Source organism: Rhinopithecus roxellana, chromosome 2, assembly GCF_007565055.1.
Source record: "Rhinopithecus roxellana isolate Shanxi Qingling chromosome 2, ASM756505v1, whole genome shotgun sequence".
Classification (NCBI taxonomy): Eukaryota; Metazoa; Chordata; class Mammalia; order Primates; family Cercopithecidae; genus Rhinopithecus; species Rhinopithecus roxellana.
Genome location: NC_044550.1, coordinates 191,989,619 through 192,005,820, shown reverse-complemented (window position 1 = coordinate 192,005,820; position 16,202 = coordinate 191,989,619). Strand labels below are relative to the sequence as shown.

Sequence of the window (16,202 nt, the reverse complement as noted above, 5' to 3'; positions counted from 1 at the left end):
TGAATGTATTATTACATGCCAATTTCCTTTGCATTTAACTGTATTTCATCGATTTTTATTATACATATTGTTCACATTTTAATGTTTCTGGAATCAGGATGTAATACTACTAACATGCAAATCAATATTATAGTACTTTATCTTTTTTCTAGAAGAAGTTTTTAAATAGTGAGGCTTACAATTGATGGTGTGTTGAAACCAAGTAAACAAGGTATTCCTATCACATTGAATGTGTTGTCAAGCACAGTACATGTAAAACTTCCTAGATCCTTTTTAAGTTGGTCCAAAATTGAAATCTGTAATATGTGTTATATTTGTTCCCTATTTTAGGCATAGATGAATTCTGCTTCTATTTGTTTTTAATTTTCATATCATTGGGTTTTGCTGTGTGTGGGTGTGACACTTAACTATCTTTCCAGAAATGTTTATCACTAAATCCTGAAAAAGGAACCATCCTTCCAGAAATGTTTATCACTAAATCCTGAAAGAGGAGTCTAAAAATTTCCATTTGATTTTGTAGGACTCTCAAAACCCTGTAACATTTCTTTCTGCTAAAAGTTGTTGGAGTAAGGGGTATATTTGATAAAGACATTAGGTAAAAGTTCTATGTATGCACACAACTGTTACAATGAAAATCCAAGGAAGAAAGGCAATTTTGTAACATTAGAATTTCTATGTGGACCACATTTGGAAACCAGTGTTAATTTAATCCATATATAATATCAAAGGATGCTTTGGTGTATGCTCATCATCAAAGGAAGCATTCAGGAAAACATGACACAATAAGCCAAGACTCTAATAACCTCACATTCTGGAACTTCAGTAAAAACAGACCAGTACAACACTTTTATTCTATCTTTACAGCAACTTTTTCTGTAACCTTCTGATTAGGCTAAATTAAACATATGTTCAAGTTTGGTTCTATAAATTAAATCATTTTTTTATAAATGCAAAATCTGTATATTATTTTTAAAACCTGTTTTACACATTAGAAATAAGACAGAACTAAATATTTATCAAGCTAAGTTAGTTTCTTGGCCATGAAGAAATAAGTTAGAAGCCGCTCTAAGTTTTGTTGTAAGAAGAAAAAATTGTACTATTCAAACTAAAATCTCCTGAAACACTGAAAAGACATGTCAATGTGAATATCCCTGACATCCGAAAGAATCTGGATCAAAGGCAAACTTTCGACCAAACAGATGCCAAAAAGTAAATTGTCTTCCTAAGACAGGAAGCTGGCCATTTTCTTTCCTTGCTGAACTTAAATTTTCTGTGAACTACATACCATGTATTCTATCATACACAAACCTAAATAATAGGATCATATACTGTTTTACTTTTTTTTTTCCAAGAGATAGGATCTTGCTACATTGACCAGGCTGGATTCAAACTCCTGAGCTCAAGTGATCCTCTCACCTCAACCCCCTGAGTAGCTGGGACTACTGGTGTGTGCCACCATGCCCAGCTTTCATACACTTGTAAATACATAAACATGAGACTCTGGGATTAGAAGTAAAACCTTCATAGAGATGAAGCTGAGGTAAACTGTTATTAGTGACACCTGACCTGCTCTTTTGTGTGACTCAGATTTTTACCAGTTCTTTTGTAAAAAGGGAACAAGCTTCAAATAGAAGAACTGCATGCCTTTTCAATGGTAATAATGGGCTATGTGGAGATATAAATAACTGGCTTATGAGAGACTAAAGATATAATATTCTCAAATCTTTAAAAATTCGTAACTTCCAATTCCTTTGCAGGGCTACAGTGCTATGGAAATAGATGTCTTACTTCCAGACATAATGTCTCCCATCCTGTCCGGTAATGAGAGTGTCATCTAGACATTACTTTCAGCAACAAATTTCTCTCAATTTGTTTCCTAGGTCCTAAAAGCCTGATCTCTTATTTGCCTTCTTGCATTTTATTCCATTGTACCCAGTACTCCTGATTTTCCAGAAACATGGGGTTGTGGGCACTGTGGATTGCATTGTAAATTCATGGAACTGAGTTAAATGATATGACTGTATTGGTTTAAGGCCCATCTTTAAAAAATTATCATGAAATATTTAGGTACACAAAAAGTACAGACTATATTAAATCAGCACCTATATTCCCATCGTCCACCTTAAGAATATGAAATATTACTGACACAATTGAAGCAGCTTGACTTTTCTCCCCTGAGGAAATTCTTCGCCAGTATTTGGTGCTTTTCTTTTCATTTATTCTTCCACTATATATGCCCCCATAAACATATATTTTTTCATGCTTCAAATTTTAAATATCATATTCTTCTAAAACATTATTCTTTGTTCATCTGTTTCATCCCTATTTCATATGTAGCTCCAAATATTTTTTATTGCCAAAGTATTCCATTGTATGACTATCAAATGAATCTATTATTGATGGATATTTAGATTGTTTCCAGGTTCTTACTACTTAAAAGTAATGGTGCTATGAACTTTCCTGTTCGCTATCTCACTGCACCAATGTGAGACTTGCTCTGGGATATGCACCTAGGAGAACTGTTAGATTGTAGGGTCTTCAACATTGCTAGATAGCTAGTTGCCTTCCAAAGTGGTTGTACCAATCTATGCTCCCATCAGCAGATCTGAGGCCCCACTGCTTCACATCCTGTGAGATTACAAGCCCTTGGTAAGCCGGGCATTAGCTTTTGGAATCCTGTGAGATGAGAATACATTCCTCTAACTAGTGCAAGTGCTAGTTACCTCCAGGGCATTTGTAGGTTGGCTCCACGTTTTTAATTTGTGGGTTTTGAGGTTTCATGAATTTAAGGCAGTGTGAATTCAAATCCTGAAGCCATGGACAGGTAAGCTCATAGTCAGAATTCTCAGAGAGGCCTCTTTTTTTTTCTTTTTGAGATAGAGTCTCCTTCTGTCGCCTAGGCTGGAGTGCAGTGGCGAGATCTCAGATCACTGCAAGCTCCGCCTCCTGGGTTCACGCCATTCTCCTGCCTCAGCCTCCGGGGTAGCTGGGATTACAGGCGCCTGCCACCATGCCCGGCTAATGTTTTGAATTTTTAGTAGAGACGGAGTTTCACCGTGTTAGCCAGGATGGTCTTGATCTCCTGACCTCGTGATCCTCCCGCCTTGGCCTCCCAAAGTGCTGGGAGTACAGGCGTGAGCCACCACGCCCGGCCTCGAGAGGCCTCTTTTTAAAAATGTTTTAAAAATCAAAAGCACAGGCCAAGTCAGAAAGGCTCCTTGTGGTCTTCCTGGCCAGCAGGAGATTTTTCTTTTCTTGTCTACCCTTGTGCTGAGAGTGTTGGTTATTAAAGAGCTTGAGCATTATGTGCAGAGCTCAGTTGTAACTTCATGTTATATGGGCTGAGGGCTTTGAGTGGCCGTTAATATCTAAACTTGTTGACTGAGACTGCTACCCTCCTCCCCACCACCCAGCCTCCTGCCCCAGGGTCATTTCAAGCTTCTGGTTTTTATTTTATTGGGAATGAGATTTCTTTCATTTTCTTGTTTAGGCCCTGAGGGATAAGTTTTCCTCTTATTTTCTTATGCCCTTAGCCATATATTTAATAGGGAAGAAGGTAAGGTCCTCTCTCTTTTCATGATTTTCTATGTAAATAACAACTAAAGGGAACACAGAGCATAAAAGTTTTGAGGTTGTATTTATTTCGATATGGAAGTCTTATTTTCCAGATCTGCAGTGTCCAAGAGAACCTTCTGAATGATGGGAATGTTTTCTACTCTGTCCAGTGAGGCAGACCCTTGCCATATGTGGCTACTAAGCATTTGAAATGTGGCTGATACGTCTGATAAACTAGTTCATAAATATTATTTAATTTTAATTAATTTAATTAAAATGGTCAGATATAATTAATGGTTATTGTATTTGACAACACAGTTTTAAATGGTAATATTCTTTGACCCCTGGGTGGGTTTACGTACTGGTAAACCAGTGTTGTCTTGAAAATCTGATATTTTTGAGGATGTAAATATATTTGAGGATGAAATATTTGAGATGTGACTTCAGAATATATGTCACCACAGGCTGGGCATGGTGGCTTACACCTGTAATCTCAGCACTTTGGGAAGCTGAGGCAGGAGAGTCACCCGCGGCCAGGAGTTGGAGACCAGCCTGGGCAACACCGCAAGACTCTCTCTCTGTTTAAAAAAAAAAAAAAATTAGCCAGACATGGCGGTGTGCACCTGTTTCCCTAGCTACTCAGGAGGCTGAGTCAGGAGGATCACTTGAGCTCCAGGAGTTTGAAGCTGTAGTGAGCTATGACTGCGCCACTGCATTCCAGCCTGGGTGACAGAACAAGACCCTGTCTCTAAACAAACAAACAAACAAACAAACAACAAGGAACATATGCCACTACAAAACTGTATAGCCCATTATTTTGATAATCAGGTATTTCTTGTCTGATTTGTCTTTCTGGGAATTTTCAAAGATCTACAGTGATCAAGTTTAAGTGCACATTCTTCCCATTGCCAGTTTCTGATCTGAAGTCAGAGAATCACTTTCTGAAAGCTTTTTCAAAAGTATTTATGAAGTAATAAAGTGTGAAGAAATCCTGAAGATAAACAATAAGATGCATAAATATACATATTTAGAATGCAACTTAATATGCTTAAGAGTACAATTTGGCAGCTGGGTGCGGTGGCTCATGCTTGTAATCCCAGCACTTTGGGAGGCTGAGGTGGGCGGATCACGAGGTCTGGAGATCGAGATCATCCTGGTTAACATGGTGAAACCCCTTCTCTACTAAAAATACAAAATGAAAATAAAAATAAAAATTAGCCAGGCATGGTGGCGGGCACCTGTAGTCCCAGCTACTCAGGAGGCTGAGGCAGGAGAATGGCATAAGTAAACCCAGGAGACAGAGCTTGCAGTGAGCCTAGATCAGCTAGATCGCGCCACTGCACTCCAGCATGGGCGACAGGGCAGCGAGACTCCCGTCTCAAAAAAAAAAAAAAAAAAAGTACAATTTGATCTATCTTTGAACTAAAAAGTTTACTGGTACTCTGAAAATATGTATAAGTAAAAACATGAGTGCTTCATATGATTTATTAATAGCATTTTATTAAAAAGAAAAATAACCTGACCAGGTGCGGTGGCTCACGCCTATAATCCCAGTACTTTGGGAGGCTGAGGTGGGTGGATCACCTGAGGCCAGCAGTTCGAGACCAGCCTGGTGAACATGGTGAAACGCTGTCTCTACTAAAAATACAAAAATTAGCTGCGTGTGGTGGTGCATGCCTGTAATCCCAGCTACTCAGGAGGTTGAGGCAGGAGAATTGCTTGAACTCAGGAGGTGGAGGTTGCAGTGAGCTGAGATCGTGCCACTGCACTCCAGCTTAGGTGACGGAGTGAGACTCTGTCTCAAAAACAAACAAACAAACAAAAAACAAGACAAAACAACAACAAAAAAACCCCAAGCCTACTGCTCTAGGCTTAGAGTGGGCTTACACTTACATTTTGTTTTCTAACTTTCAAAGGGCATTATATTATACAAAATATCTCTCAAAAAATTTTTTTAGCCATAGGTAGAGATTAAGAAGGCTAAAGCAAAAATGCGTCTATGAAGTTTAATAACACATATATGCATATTTGAAAACAAGGCCATATAAGCCTGGCTGGCACATTAGGCCAAATTACTGACTGGCCTTCAAAAATAAAGATTAAGAAAAATTTATCCGCATACATTTTTTTATATCCCTGTATAAAATTGATGCCAACACGTTTGGCATTTTAGAAAGACACTCAAAAACAGATTTTTAGAAAGACACTCAAACAGATTCTGGAAAAAGAAATCGCTTCATGGGATGAACAGACTAGGTCACAAATGAAAACGCTAAACATTTGATTTTTAAACCGCACCACACATTTCCAGATAAAACTGATTGAAACTTATGCTCACAGATATTGTCACTGTACTTACATTAGTTGAAAATCTGTAAGAACCAAAGCCCCTAAATTCTACTGAATATACTTCAAACATTTTGCCTAGTAAAAAATTTTTCTAACACTCTCAAAAAATTTTAAAAAGAAACAAATTTTCTCTGGAAAGGATTTTCATCATTTTGAATATATATATTTTCTCAGAGTGTATGCAGCCCACTCTTCTCTTGATAATCTTCATAAAAACGTCTCAATGACTCAGGAATTCTAGGTGTCACAGTGCTCAAGGCCTGAGTGAAATGTCTTTTCATGATGAGATTGGCTTGAATGTCTTCTTCCAGAGCCAGAAGAGCTGCCTCTCTGCAGACGGCTACAATCTGAATTTTTAAAAAATAAGTAAATAAAATGAGGTAGAAAACAATCCATACTCTTTTAGAAACACAATATTCCAAATATTCATCTGCGTTAACGTCTACAACTAAATGCTCATTGCTAAAATTTATCTGCAAGAATTAGTCCACTCAAGTTTTCAAAAAGATAAAAGGTAATCATATACAGAGCATTCTGTTCTTTCCTTCATCCCAAAGCAATGTATTAAGTACTCAGAACCAGGAGTGCCAAAAGATATCTAAGAAGTGGCATTTGCTTTTAAGGGCATTTGCTCTTAACTGTAAGGGTAGGTAGCTGTGCACGCACATACTTTTAACACGGGATAGCAAAGGATGCCTGTGTCTATGTGGTGGGGGGAGGCAGGAGCCAACGGTCAAGGGAGGGCAGAGCGGGGAGATATTCTGATACAGAGTGAGGCCCTGCTCATCAACACACCGTGTCATAGCAGTTTCCACATTCCTTTCAACCTTTGATGTATTACCCACATGTAAAAGCATTTCTTTATGTGTATCTCTTTAATGAGTTCTTAAATCTCAGGAATATCAGATAGGGTTGTCAACATTTACTTTGGAGAGCTGCATTAGAACAGAGAAGTGAATGCTGTTTACTCAGCCAGGAAAGCTGGAAGAATTGAAAAGAATCTGGGGAGGGGGTGGAATGGATGCAGAGGGAGGAGGGAGAAGGCAGTAGGAAAACGGAAGGGGAGGAAGCTTCAAGAATCCTGAAATGTGTTTTTAAGCTTTCTGGACTTCAGACAGCGGAAGCAGGCTGATGCCAGTGTCATTCTAAAGACACATTATGGTAGTGAAAAGAGCTTGGGGGATGAAAAGAGATATTGTGATTTTCAGGGCAACAGGGAAAACAGTGATTGATATTGACTGCGCCCTTATATCGGTAAATGAAAGGGCCAGCTGAAACACATTTGTCCAGCCATTCAGCATATTTTCTCTGTTTGTTCACTCACTGAAAAGAGTTCCTCTGCTTATGCTAGGCTAATGGCTGCCAAAGCAGTTTAGTAGCTTTTTAGGGGATTTAGCAGCATGTTTAGGGAGCTTTCAAAAACATGCATAGATTTAGATGGCTTTGTCAAATTACCACAATGTAACTATTAGTTCTGGGCTTCATTAATGAGCACTGAAGTTAACTATAGTGGTTATGCATGTTAATGTTTTTCTGAAAAAAGAGAGTGGCTATCATCTTGTTGAAGGAAAAAACAAAACTTTAAGGGATTAGTAAAACCACTTTATCACATGTTCTGGTACAAAAAGAGCTCTTTTGAAAACAAGAATGTGATAATTAATAAGCACAGTAAAAGCCTGTGAAATGCCCAGCATGGTAAACTGGCTATTCGATGGTTCCACTGTGTTCTAAGGGGATCTCTACAAAGGGAGGTGAAGGGACCAAGTGGGAAGAGTCCCCTCCCACACCCCTCTGAGCAGCACTTCTTTCATCTGGACAAGAATTTGAAGCAATGGTTGCAAGACTAAAAAGTCTGAAGAATCACTGGAAGAGGCAAAGAGCACTACATTTCCTGCCAGGTGGCGGAGCTCTCTTTCTCTCTCCTGCATACCTCCCACAACCTCATAGCTGAGACTCCCTCAGAGAATACAGAGCCTGGCACATAATGGTTGGAAACATTTATTGAGCACCTACTATGTGAGTGCACAAATACTAATTATTGTACTAATTCATTTGCTATATGACTGATGTCTCGTTTTTGCACAGCAGTGGTCTTGCTAATAGGAGTATGTGTAAAGTCTGATAGAAACACATCCAATAGAGTGGTCAGATGAGCATGTGTACCATGGTGGCTGGGGTGGGGCGTGGAAAAAGAAGGGGGTTGAGAAAAAGAGAGGTAACCAACAGACGCCTGGAACTTCTCAGTTTCTGGGTTTTGGTTCACATGGCCAGATGGGTGGTTTGCCCCGCTGGCATATCCGAGGAAGGGAACCAATTGTCAGATAGGCTTCCACTCTCAACACAAAGTAATCACACTGGCAGAAGAAGAAATGATTATACTCCTGTAATCACCGGAACCTCAGGAAGCCTAACACAGCATGGTAAATAAATGTAGGTAGTGGGAAGTGTTATATCATTAGGGCCTATAAGGCTGTCCTTAGGGTCAGTTCCCCTGGGCAATTCCTCTTAGAAGATCCACTTTCTTTCCTTCACATTTGCTTCTATAGATTTTTCTCTTTTTTGAGACAGAGTCTCATTCTGTCACCAGGCTGGAGTGCAGTGGTGCAATCTCGGCTCGCTGCAACCTCCACCTCCTGGGTTCAAGCGATTCTTCTGCCTCAGCCTCCTGAGTAGCTGGGACTACAGGTGCCCACCACCACGACCGGGTAATTTTTGGTATTTTTAGTAGAGACAGGGTTACATCATATTAGCCAGGATGGTCTCGATCTCCTGACCTCGTGATCTGCCCACCTCAGCCTCCCAAAGTGCTGGGATTACAGGCATGAGCCACCATGCCCAGCCTGCTTCTATAGATTTTTCTATGAGCTATAAATTGCTGTTTTGTGGTAGCTTACACGGTAGTGACAAAGCAGGTATTAGTGATCAGTTATGGTTAGAGAAGTAGTGAGCATTTGAAGTGTGGATGTTTGTAACTTGGGGCCCCTAGTATACGTCAACATTTGAGAAAAATTCCCCTACTATATTTAGTACTCCCCTGACTCTTAATAAACAATTCCATCTAGCTTGGAGAACTACGAAACTGTGAGATATAGAAAACCTGGACAGAGTTTTGACCAGATCACTAATGTTTGGATTAGATAGGGATGACCTAGAGAACTTTCGAGAGTTAATGAAAAGAGAAATATGGGTACTCAAGGACCACATATGAACGTGTCTTCTTCTGTGTAGAGGAAGGAGTGCAGCTGTCTGTATGTCCTAGGATGGGAGAAACACTGCCTGAATTCAACACTTGCTCCAATAAACATTACTCTGTTTATTTTTATTTCAAAAGGATGCTCTGAAGAACTAGTCAATAAGGTCATCTTCTTCTGCCACTCTTACTTTCCTATCACATTTACTTAGCAATATACAGCCAGTAACTGAGGGAAATGTAAACAGGACACTACAAATAATTAGCCAGTCATTCTTTCATCAGTCAACATCCAGTGAATAGCTACTCTGTGCGATAACTATAGGAAGCCAGGTGGAAGATCCAGGCATGTCTAAAACTTAGCAGCTGTCTTCCCATGCTCACAAACCAGTAGTGGATGCACATAAGTTAAATGCCGTGTGTGCCATGGTATTAGAAGTACTGTCAGGGAGGCAAATGGAAAGGGCTTTAGTGTGGAGAGAAGGAATAAACTACAGCTTTGGAAACCAAAGTGTGAAGAACAGAACTGAGACATGCATACAGGTAAGGAAAAGGACTAGCGGGAATAAAATGAGCAGAAAAATAGCAAAGTGGGGAGACAGAAAACACGGATTACATTGAACTAGCCTCAGTAGACGGGAGAAATTTTTTTTTTAAATAATAATTCTACCATCAAATATAACTAAAATTAACAATGACAGTGTTTTCAAAGTCATGTGGGCCACAATGACAGTGAAAGCTAGTCAATGCCAGTCCTCTCTAAAGCTCTGAACCAAATCCACAAGCAGCTGATGCACAAGCAGCTGACAAAGCGCAACTCCTAAAAGTTCCTTTTGTTCTTATTTTTTCCTCATGAAAAGGCTTCTTAGTAGAAATTCCAAAAGCAAAAGCATTGACTGGATTATTGGTTCTTTTCTCCTACCCCAAATAAAATGGTAGATCTGGAAACAGATCAATTCTTAGGATGCCCATGATGGCTGGTTTCTATTTGCTCTGGGAGCCACTTAACTGTGTCCTGAGTTCCAAGATACGACATAACACCTCCCAAGAAAAGTGGCAGCTCTCCTGCTCTTCTCATGGCCCATGCCAGCATTTCCCTTAAGAAATCAGTGTCTGTTCAGGAGAAGTATTCCATGGTCAAATAAGTTTTGGGCAACACTATACAGGTTGAGTATTCCTTATCTGAAATGCCTGGGACCAGACATGTTACATATTTTGGAATATCTGCATTTTACCTATTGGTTGAACATTTGTAATCTGAAAATTTGAAATCCAAAATGCTCCAATGAGCATTTCTTTTGTGTGTTATGTTGGTACTTAAAAGTTGTGAATTTTGGAGCATTGTGGATTTCAGATTAGTGATACTTAACCTGTATATATTCTGTTCCCCATGGTGCCCAATAGAATTTTAAAGATTTTACAAAGGCTAATAATGATGATCAGTTTGATTTTCTTTAAGCCAATGGAATGGTCTGAATGTTTTTCTCCAAAATTTATATGTTGAAACTTAATCTCCAATGCTACTAGTATTAAGAAGTGAGGTCTTTGGGAGGTGATTAGGTTGTGAGGGTTCTGTGCTCACTGACAGAATTAGTACCCTTACAAAAGAAGCCTGATGGAGCTGGTTGGCTCCTTCCACCATGTGAGGACACAGCTAGAAGGTATGTCTATGAGGAATAGGCCCTCACCAGATACCAAATCTGCTGGCACCTTGATCTTGGACTTCCCAGTTTTCAGAAGTGTGAGCAATAAATTTGTATTATTTATAAATTGCCCATTCTAAGTTATTTTGTTATAGCAGCCAGAATGGATGATGACACTCATTGTTTCCCATAGAACTCTTCCCCTCCTATTTCTGGCAGAATATCTGTAAATGGTTTACTGGTGATCTTTGGCACACACTTTGGGAGATACCAAACAACTCACTCAGGGCACATTATGGCTCTTGCTTATTAGCATAGCTTTTTACTTTTGCTCTCCCCTATTCCAAAATAGGAAAAGGAAGGGGGTGGAGGACAGAAACACAAGGAATAAACATATTCCTTGTGTTTCTGAGAAGATGGGAAGAGGCCCGGGAGACAGAAGGAAGGCCAGTGTGTTTAATGGAGTCAAAGGGCAGCAACAGTGGCAGCAGCCAAGGCACTTGTGCTCTGGATATGTAAATAGTCAAGGTATGTTTGCTGAACTGAATAGTTACTTAACTACAAGTACATTTTCAAAAAGATGCGTGCTATGTGCATCTTTCCCAGATTTGGCCAATCTACAGTATTTTTATTACTTATGTTTCATACAATCTAGATAAGCAGTCCCCAACCTTTTTAGCACCAGGGACTGGTTTCGTGGAAGACAGTTTTTCCATGGACAGGGGGTGGGGGAGTGGGGGTGGTTTCAGAATGAATTTGTTCCACCTCAGATCATCAGGCATTAGATTCTCATAAGGAGTGCACAACCTAGGTCCCTCGCATGCACAGTTCACAATAGGGTTCCCACGCCTATGAGGATCTAATGCTGCCACTGATCTGACAGGAGGTGGAGTTCAGATGATAATGCTCGCTTGCCCACTGCTCACCTCCTGCTGTGTAGCCTGGTTCCTAACATGCCATGGACTAGTACCGGGGCATGGCCTGGAGGTGGAAACCCCTGATCTAGATGTTGTCAGGTCTTCTTAAGTTCTTGGAATGAAGAGAAAGTAAATAACTAAAATTGTTTAATACTGTGATATATGTTCACCTCAAGCTACGTTTTCAGTTTGAAGCACTACCCTGCATTTAGTTCTTTCTGTAGAACTAATTTCTAACATTAATTAGAAATTCTAGCAAGAATACAACTATGCTTTTGTTATATTTGAGAGATGCTTTCTTAGGTATCAAAATATATCCCACAGGAACAGGAGCTTCTTTGTTGTACTGTCATAGAAAATAAAACTGCATTGGAATTGAGCACGACTTTAGAAAATTTACAAACAGTGCAGTAACATATAGTCACGTGTTGCTCAACAACAGGGATATGTTCTGAGAAGTGCATTGTTAGGTGCTTTCATTGTTGTGTAGATAGTGTTCTTACACAAATCTAGATGGTAATAGCCCATTCCACACGAGGCTATAGGGTCTATCCTATTGCTCCTACACTACACACCTGTACAGCATGTTACTGAATACTGTAGGCGGGCAACTGTAACACAATGGTAAGTATTTGTATATCTAAACATAGAAAAGGTACAGCAAAAATATAATATTGTAATCTTATGGGACCACCATCATGTGTTTGGTCCATTGTTGACTGAAATGTCATTATGTGGCGCATGACTGTAGATTGTTTTGGGGGATTAGAATGGAATATTTGCTAAAATAAAATTATGCAAATGGTGATTTATTGTCTCACTTGATGAAACTAGCCTAAGATTATGGGATTTTCCTTTCTGTGTTAAGCTTTGGAAAAGTGAGGTCTTTTCAGATAAATTTGCCAACATCTCTCTCTCTATTTGGGAATGAATACTACAGAAACTGAGGGGAAAAAACTCTTCAATTTAAACTAGGACCTTTCTCATTACTACCTATAAAGTTTATAGGAAAACCTAATGAGATAAGTGTGTGTGTGTGCGTGTGTGCGAGTGCGTGTGTGTATCCCCACTGAACCCAGGGACCACCACAAGCTCATCACTCTGCTGACATCACATTCAAAATGCAGATGGAGCTGGGTGTAGTGGTGTGGGCCTGTAGTCATGCTACTTAGGAGGCTAAGATGGGAGGATCATCTGAACCCGGGAGTTCAAGGCCACACTGGGCAACACTGCAAGACTCTGTCTCTAAAAAACAAAAGCAAAAGTAGATAAAGTCTGGAACAGTTTCAGTGATGGGGGAATTCAGCTGAATTTTTCCCATGAGGCCATAAAGAACTCTGCTGAGAAGATGTATAAGTGAATAGAGGAGTTTGAATCACAGACTGTCTGGAATGTTAAACTGACCCGTTTAGAGAGAAAACCTCGGTCACTCAAGCTCTTTAACTTCTTTGGCAAAAAGGATTTTGGAAGCTTTCCCCTAATCCCTTCACCATCTTGTACTCTTCCCCCATAGGCCGCAGACTAGATCACAGAAATGAATTATTAGCCACTACCAGCAAGATTGCTTTTGCTATTAGGCTGTAAAAACAGAAACGTTTTGGTCGGCTCTATAAATCTGAGTATTTCATCTTATTCAATTTTGACTAAAAAATTGATACCCGACCAGCCTGGCCAACATGGTGAAACCCCGTTTCCACTAAAAATACAAAAAAATTAGCCAGGCGTGGTGGTGCATGCCTGTAATTCCAGCTACTTGGGAGGCTGAGGCAGGAGAATTGCTTGAACCTGGGAGGCAGAGGTTGCAGTGAGCCGAGATGGCACCATTGCACTCTGGCTTGGGCAACAAGAGTGAAGCCCCATCTCAGAAAAAGAAAGAAAGAAAAAAAAAATTGATACTCTAGCTTTAGAATATATATGCACCTTTTTGCAAAGGTAAAAAACACTACCTGCTTGTGGAAATGAGAAAATGAGACAAAAAACTAGCAGAGTGGGCCCAAGATCTCACTGTCAGGGCTGGACGAAGACATGCCTTTGTTTCAGTGGCGATGACACTAATTTATTTGGTGCCAACATGTCACAAATTTTCTTTCCATTTGTTCAACAGTAATAATAGATCTGACGATCGAATATCTGACAAAAACATAAAACAACAAAGACAGGAGCTCACAATATGAAGGATTTAGACATATTTGAAATGAATTCCTAAGATGTAGGAAAGGAAGAGATTTTTAACAAAAATGTTTAGAAATCCTCATAGACACTGAATAAAATAGTAATTAGTTTCAAATGTGGGAAAAAAGTTAGTTAGCAATGAAAGCAAAGGGACATATAAGTATAAAGTTTCATGCTATGCTAGCTCTCTGAAAAAGCAGTCCCTTTATAATAACAATATAGCAATAACTGGATTACGCGAGACAGCTCCACTTGTGAGCAGTGTGGGGAAGCAACTCCGCGGGACGAGAAGGCTCTTGACCATTGAACCTTGGGAAATCTAATTACCTCACTTTTAAATGCAAAAGGGCAAAAGAGGCAATTGTGCAGAATTCTGAATGCCATGAAGAATAAGAACAATGTCTTACTTCACTGTGGAAAAAAATGAAACCTCTTATACATTGCCTACGGTTCTTTCCCCCAATTCATGAGACAAGAAGAGTTTAAACAGGTGGCTCAGCTTAGCAAAACAGAAACAGGTGTATTGTGAAAGTTAAAACCAACATGGTTTCTAAGCAAGCAGTAATAATTTTAAAAAATGATGTGATAAAGAGTAACAGTCAAGGCAAAGACTGTTTACCAAAAACTAATCAACAGGAAGGAAAAGCTGAAAAACGTTGGGCCCTATTCTGGGTATTCACTCCCGCTGTGCTTGAACTCTTCCCGTGTTCTTTTCAGTTTCACAGTAGTACTAGGGGCTTTTCTGGTGCATTGAAGATTAGAAACCCAATTGTAAATTTAAGCAGTTGCTTCTATTTCCAGATAAGACCTAGGTAGTGTCAGCATGTCCTTGCTATTGGCTGTAAACAGTTTACAATAATGACAACAGGCAAACATACCCATGAGAGTGGCACGCTGGCGTGGGAAGAAGGGATGCCGCCCTGAGTGCGCCTGTAGAGTAGGGGAACTAAGAACCACTCCCTTCCAATAGGGATGACGAAATTCTAACTTGACCTTCCCCACTACATTCCTAACTGCCTCTCAGAGATTATCGATATCCTCAAAGACAGGTGGAAGGGTAACAAACGTCCTAAGGTGACTTAAACAACTACCTAAATTCTGCTTGGATTCTGTCATCCCCTCCCCACACTTCGGGCAGGCACAGGGAGCACTTGGATCTGTGGAGAAAATGAAGCCAGCACTTTAAAATGTGTCAGAAGATGAAAAGTAGTTCCTGATAGCTGAATTCATACACCTAGTTTAACCAGCCTGTGGCAGGGCTGCTTAAAAGTTCATAGGAAAACTACAAGTGCATCCTAGAGATTGTAATTTAAGAGTACACACAAGGTCATGGCCATGCAGCAATTTCTTGCGTGACTGAGTGAACTGCACAGTTCAGGCTACAGTATCAGAAGGGACCAAGCTGGAAGAGGGAGACATCCTCACGTCCTTATTCTGCAGCTGTACACTGATTCCACGCATTGGCAGAGATGCTGTCTCCGGGCTCGGCCACGGCAGCCTGGCTGCTGCCCCCGCTGTTTTGCATGAAGCAAGCACGCCTTCCACTGAGGCTGAAATGTATTTCTCAGCTTCTTTGTATTTCAAGGGTACTAAATAGCTTTAAAGAATCTACCAAAAGAAATGGGCTGCAGTGCTTTAAAAAGTCTTAGGTATTTTCAAGAAAGTGGTTTTGTTAAAAGCATCTTCTGTCTGGAACACCTGTGACCTGTTGAGCTTAATTGGGCTGCAGCTGGCGATGATTGTGGAGCAGCCGCTGGAGGGCCCAGGCGCTGACATTGTGTTCCCTCTGCTCACCCGCCCCCTCGCTTTTCTTTTCACTTTCACGGCCTTGCGACCTCCTTCCTCTGTGTGTCTGAGGGATTAGGAACCCAGTAGAGAGTGGTGTCCTGCTGTTTGCGAACACATGCGCTGGAGGTGCTTCAAGGAGGAGGCTACCTGGGAGATTATGTGCTCATGTGGATGCAGCGGGGAGGGCCCTTTACCCAGGCCCATTGAGACCTGATGAAAGGTGCTTGAATGGCCAGGCATGAAAGATGTGACTGAAGGGAGCACAGCAGGCTCCTGGCTGCGGAGCGGCAGATGGAAGTCAGACTATCACAGGCACAAACAGCAAGGGGTGCCCCAAACTGCCAAGAAAGCAGCTCAGGAAGTAAAATGGCTGCTTTTGGAGAAGAGAATTCAGAGGTAAAGCATGCAGCGCTTATTTTTAAAGTGCCACTTCACTGAAAACCATTTAAGCGGTGAGTAGAGAAGTATTTCGGAGGACAGATTTCAGATTTAAGGAATTACCTAACTTTTGCTCTTGGGCTAAATTCTCTTGAATCGTCTGCAAAATAGGCTTCATGATAATAAATCCATCTGGAATTATGTTAAAGT

General features: G+C 40.4%; 1 protein-coding gene across 2 annotated transcripts in view; it reads right to left on the bottom strand.

Annotated features, from left to right (window-relative positions):
- SPATA5 (spermatogenesis associated 5) overlaps window positions 1–16,202 on the bottom strand; it is a 407,907-nt gene that overhangs the window by 34,646 nt on the left and 357,059 nt on the right. Inside the window, exon 16 of one of the 2 annotated variants that reach the window (XM_010362515.2) lies at window positions 5,327–6,251. The exons of the other annotated variant lie outside the window; for it this stretch is intronic. Within the exon in view, the coding sequence (XP_010360817.1) occupies window positions 6,075–6,251 (177 nt within the window). The 3' untranslated portion in view covers window positions 5,327–6,074. Of the gene's footprint in view, window positions 1–5,326; window positions 6,252–16,202 lie in introns of those variants that run through there. 2 annotated transcript variants of the gene reach the window in all.